The sequence below is a fragment of the Protopterus annectens genome, chromosome 10.part0 (genome assembly GCF_019279795.1).
Source record: "Protopterus annectens isolate FY-2018-M chromosome 10.part0, PAN1.0, whole genome shotgun sequence".
Lineage (NCBI taxonomy): Eukaryota > Metazoa > Chordata > Ceratodontiformes > Protopteridae > Protopterus > Protopterus annectens.
In genome coordinates, this window is record NC_056744.1 from 1,787,184,440 (window position 1) to 1,787,190,345 (window position 5,906).

At 41.1% G+C, this 5,906-nt stretch overlaps 1 protein-coding gene across 2 annotated transcripts in view; it reads right to left on the reverse strand.

Moving 5' to 3' along the window:
• Nucleotides 1-239: 239 nt before the first annotated feature.
• TGFB1I1 (transforming growth factor beta 1 induced transcript 1) overlaps nt 240-5,906 on the reverse strand; it is a 546,447-nt gene continuing 540,780 nt past the window's right edge. For both annotated transcript variants that reach the window (XM_044086607.1, XM_044086606.1), the window contains one exon: nt 240-5,378. In XM_044086607.1, coding sequence (XP_043942542.1) covers nt 5,112-5,378 — 267 coding nt within the window. In that variant the 3' untranslated portion in view covers nt 240-5,111. The remainder of the gene's footprint in view (nt 5,379-5,906) is intronic.

Sequence of the window (5,906 nt, forward strand, 5' to 3'; positions counted from 1 at the left end):
GTGTGTGTGTGTGTGTATGTGTGTGTGTGTGTGTGTGTCTGTGTGAGCTCGTGTGTGCGTGTGTCTGTCTGTCTGAATAGGTGAGCTAGTGTGTGTGTGTGCGTGCACGTGTGTGTCTGTCTGTGTGAGCTTGTGTGTGTGTGTGTGTGTGTGTGTGTGTGTGTGTGTGTGTGTGTGTGTGTGTGTATGTGTGTGTATGTGTGTGTGTGTGTGTGTGTGTGTGTGTGTGTGTGTGTGTGTGTGTGTGTGTGTGTGTGTGTGTGTGTGTGTGTGTGTGTGTGTGTGTGTGTGTGATCTACAACCTTGTTGCCAGTAGTTTCCCTTTCAGGATCTTTCCTAACTTCCACTATGTAGCCTCCTTTCTTGTTAACTACGTAAGTCACTGATACTTAAACCCTTCATACACTTCTATATTCCTGCTTACATTGTACAGACCATAAAAATAAAAACACCCACCCACTCACCTACCTCGGTCTCTCTGTCTCCATGACTTAATACAGTAAGTACTTCGCTGACTTAACCACTGTACGCTAGGACTGACAAAGCTAGTCGTCAGCTGATAAAGCAGCCTGTAACTGTTTTGTATCACCCTGCCTCCCAGGGTTGGAATGTGTGCACTTGCAATTACAATGCAAAACGCAACATGTTTGAGTGTGTGCCTTCAACCCTGCAAGATGTAATGCCCATTGGTGTGCCTCTAATTCTCAAAAAGTAGTAGGTAAGCAGGGCAAGCACCCTGTATCAATCCCCCCATCCAACGATGCTCAGTGTGCTATCCCTCCCCATCACCTACCGGACCTGGTGTGCACCTTTAATCATCCCCCCATCTAACGATGCTCAGTGTGCTATCCCTCCCCATCACCTACCAGACCTGGTGTGCACCCTGTATCAATCCCCCCATCCAACGATGCTCAGTGTGCTATCCCTCCCCATCACCTACCGGACCTGGTGTGCACCTTTAATCATCCCCCCATCCAACGATGCTCAGTGTGCTATCCCTCCCCATCACCTACCGGACCTGGTGTGCACCTTTAATCATCCCCCCATCCAACGATGCTCAGTGTACTATCACTCCCCATCACTTACCAGACCTGGTGTCTGTTCCTGGGCCTTAATTTCACAGATGTTCCAGGCCATTGAGTCTTACGAATCTGGTCATTTACATCTTACCAGTACCTTTCCGAAGGCCACACTTCCTTTCTGCAGGAAAGCTGTATCAGCCAATCCTGGAGTAAATTTCTGAATACCCATCCGGGCATAGAGATCACACTGTTTAACACACAGTGAAGGTTTACTCCACAGGTTTGTGAGGTACTGGATTTTAAACCCGTTCCTCCACCATTTTACATTTATTTGTTGGTGTGGATTTAGGTCCCCCTAGTATTGGTTGAGATACTGGACCATCTGAATTATGGAAAGCCCAGCACAATAACATCTCTAATGGCACTTCAAACCTAGGCAGAGATGTCCCCTCAAAAGTCTATAAGATATTGAATAAAGAGGTAGAGCTTCCAGCCTCTCTTGTTAGCTCTAGGACTTCAGGCCTGTGATCTTTTTCTTTAGGAACCTTTGGGTTTTTCTAATTGTTTGATATGTTTAATTAGATACATCCCGAAGGGGACGTTGTACTGAGTAAGTAGCCTGATCAATGCTGCATATGAGGGAAGATTGCCTCTTCAGATCTTGATTATATTTACTTGGCAGCAGTACTTAATAAAAGAATTTCCTGACAACTGTTGTCACACGATCATTAAAAGATACAGTTACAACCCAAATTCTTAGGTCCAAAGACTACATTTTCATTTTGTTCTGACCTGTTTTCTATGTAGTATAATAAGGGGAGGTGTTGTCTGCTCAAAGCGAGGATACTACACTTTTTAGCACTTAGTTCAAACACATTTTAGTAACACCAAGGGTTTTCTAATTACAGTTAATTCCTGAGGGTTTGGGTGTCACAGGGTGACTTAACAGCCTCCAGTTTGCAGTTGTCAGCAAACTTTGTTATCCAGAGCTGTTTGCTCCCTACTTGGAGATCTGATTGTCGGTGTTTCTTCCTTTACTGCGCTTGTCTTCAGCATATCATTATGTTGTCTCAGTGATTATCGGTGTTTCTTCCTTTACTGCGCGTGTCTTCAGCATATCATTATGTTGTCTCAGTGCTTATCGGTGTTTCTTCCTTTACTGCGCGTGTCTTCAGCATATCATTATGTTGTCTCAGTGATTGTCGGTGTTTCTTCCTTTACTGCGCTTGTCTTCAGCATATCATTATGTTGTCTCAGTGATTATCGGTGTTTCTTCCTTTACTGCGCGTGTCTTCAGCATATCATTATGTTGTCTCAGTGATTATCGGTGTTTCTTCCTTTACTGCGCGTGTCTTCAGCATATCATTATGTTGTCTCAGTGACAGAACCCTCTGACATTTTGCTCCCACCATAAAAACGTTTCGGACATCATCTTTTGTTTGTGGCCATTATCTCTGACCTCTTTGTGTCTTTTTATGTCCCCGGTGAAACTAGGACTACAGGCCTGCATCCTAACCTGATCAATACTTCAGGTTTTCTCCCAAGACTGGCACCACCCAAAGAGGGACCCCATCCCAGGGGTGAAGAACCAAAAAGAAAAATGTTACAGAAAGGGGAGTTCATAAGAACAGTATCATCCTTGGTGCCAAACAGGATTTTTCTTGATCCACCACTCCCTACTCCCCATAGTGGCCAGCAAACACATAACTGCCCTGCTGAACTAAAGACTGCAACACAGGGACTGACATTGGCAAATGCTTCCAAACACCTGCCTCCAGCCTAGAGTGTGCACACTCCTTGGCAGGCTGATATGCTACACTTCTGACCTTGCTCAAACCAATGGGTGTCCGTCAAATAAGTGGCATTTCAGCAGTGTTTGTGGCCCAGCATGCTTTCTCAAAATAAGTTAACTGATCTTAATTGCTTTTTTTTGCTACATAGCAATCATCTCTTCCAGCATGTCCACTCACTAATCGAGACCTGACAGGGCTTCATTCCCCTGGTCTTTAGCCTATGTCCCTAGGAATTACACACTAGTGGTTGTGATACATCTTTTTACTGCTCACTTGAGACAAAAGTAAGTGTGTGTGCCTGTATTTGTACATTTATATACATGTGCACATGCACACACACACACACACACACACACACACACACACACACACACACACACACACACACACACACACACACATATATTCTGTCTCCTCAGTCACAATACTATATTCTTTCCCATCTGTCTGCACTCAGATCTGCAAGACATCATTCAAATGTTTAGCCAAGATTCATGTAATTTTGTCATGGGTATAAACATCATGTCCACTAACATGTTTAGACCAAGAATCATTTGCTTTTCCTCTGCACCCCCACGCCCTGTGACTCTAGCTATAGTAACTGAATTAGCAGAATACACCTTTAACCCAAGATTTAGCAATGTCACGGTTATTACCGCAGCAGACTTCAATGTTTGGCACACTAAAGTTCTCGCAGCAATGTAAAGACATGCAATTAATGAGGCTTGAACTGCATGCTGTTGTTTAGCCATGCCTGCTGTGGAGTTTTCTTGTAATCTTCTACACTGGCTTGAATATGCCTATTTTTTATTCATCTGCTAATGACACAGTGGAAGTTGGTTTACAGCATGAAACCAAATACTTGCAGAAGTAAAACCAAACGGGAAGTTTATAAAGAATGGTTCATAAATGTCTTGCAGCAAAAAAAAAAAATAAATACTTCTAACAGTAATGTGAAATATGACACACTATACACTTTTTGCTTTCCAAAGACACTTGTCAGTTTTGCAATACATATTTGATAATAATAATTTTTGCTTCACAACTTTGCAATGTACATGTCAATTATAAGGGATGAAGGTACAGTCTAGCACTCAGAATGTACACAGCATACTGAGGGATATTGATTTCCCCAAATTACCCTCTTCATTTCAAGGCAAATTTATTACGAATTCTGTATTTCTGCTACCCCTTGGATAACTGTCATAAGAGGTGCGGACAGCCCAAGGCACACTGAGACTTTTGGATGTGTCACTGCTGGTCATTTGTCATGTGCATTTTAAAAGTTAATACATTGCATGGTTAAAGACAGGCAAATGGTAAGTCAGGTGTAAACAACCCTTCCTGCGAGTGTAAGGGTATTGTGGAAGGCAACCATCTTCTAACTAAAATGTCATTTAGCAAAGAAAAATAGTGCACACACAAGAATGAAAACCACTGAACACAACTTCAGAATATGCAAGTTTTTGGTGAAGCAGTACAATCCAAGTAAAAACACATTACAGCAACTCACAAGCATCTTGGTAAAAGCAACGTTACAGAGAGAGAGAGAGAGAGAGAGTATTAAAAACGAACTCTAGAAAATAAATGAAACTACAGTTGTCCAACTAATAATGCTGGCTCCCAGTCTGTGCCTGAATTTCAGTGCAATGCTTAAAAAAAATCTGTTCTTTGAATATCGCTTATAAAACAAAAAATAAAAGTGGCACCTGAAAAGCTGAAGCAAGACACAATATGGTTTCAGAGCGTTAATAAGTTAGCTTTTTGAAAACATGCAGCTTGCATGCTTATGCATCTGTTTTTTTTTCATTGTTTTGTTTTTGTTTTGCTTTATTTTTTTTCCTGATATTTTTGTTGTTGTTGTTTTTGGCTTACACGTTTGTACTGAGATGGAACAGATTTCATCTTGGCTCCAGTACATTTCCCCATGTCTGTTTATATGCTGTCATTCATTATCTTCAGGCAGGACGTAAAATTTACTTTACTAATCTTAAGTTCCCTGTGGAGCCACACTTTTCTTTAACACGCACTATGGTAAGCCACGATAATAGCTGTATCAACTTGATGGGTGAGAGATGAGACTGGCACAGACAATAATACATCAAGGCCAAGGTATGATCCATCCTGTTTCCTTACAAACTGAAAAAATATATATAATTTCACACTGTAAAGAATGTCATTTTTGTTAAAAATTCAATACCATGTTAGCTGGCTGTAAAGACCTTACTAGGAAATACTGACAGTGCCACATATTGCCTGTGGTTCCCCATTCTGGAGACTTCTGCTACAACAGGACCTATCCAAAGAGCTTGATGAAGCATGGATGACAGTAGGGCTTGTCATTCTGTTCCTTGAAGGTACCCTTGTTCAGCTGCTTCAGGCAGAAGGCACAAACAAAGTGCTCTGGGTGGAACTTCTTGCCCATGGCTGTTATGCAGCGTCCTGTGATTGGCTTCTCACAGCCTGAGCAAAGCGAACCACGGTTCTTATGGTAGTGGATCTCACAAAAAGGTTGCCCCTCATGCTCAAAGAAGCTACCATTCACAAATGGTGTGTAGCACTCCTGGAGGATGAAACAATACATTTTGATTAAAATAAGAAATCATTGCTGTAAATTCAATTAGTAAAAACAGTATAATGAAATAAAAACGACAACTTAAGGAGCACTTCTTCAAAAGTCTCTAAAGATTCTAAGAAATGCACATAACTCTTAAAAATGTTTTTGTTTGAAGTATGCATTTTTTTCTGTTTTACTATAAAACTATTAATATATGCAATTCAACAAACTATGAAATATTTTAAATATTAAAATATGAAAAGTGCTGCATCGCTGCAGCATACCGAACGTATTAGGCCAGCCTGAGTGTCTTGTGCATCTAAAAGTAAGATTTCCAATAAGCACATGCTTTAGAATGTCTTCTTAAAAAAACACATATTTATTTTTAGAATGATATAATAAGGCAGAGAAAGTTATGAATTTTTTATGTACGCTTATGCTGTTACAATGCATGCTCATGTGACCAGATTCCATGAATCACAGCATAGGATACAGCCAGTCCATACAACACAGGATCTCAGTATCAGAAGCCAC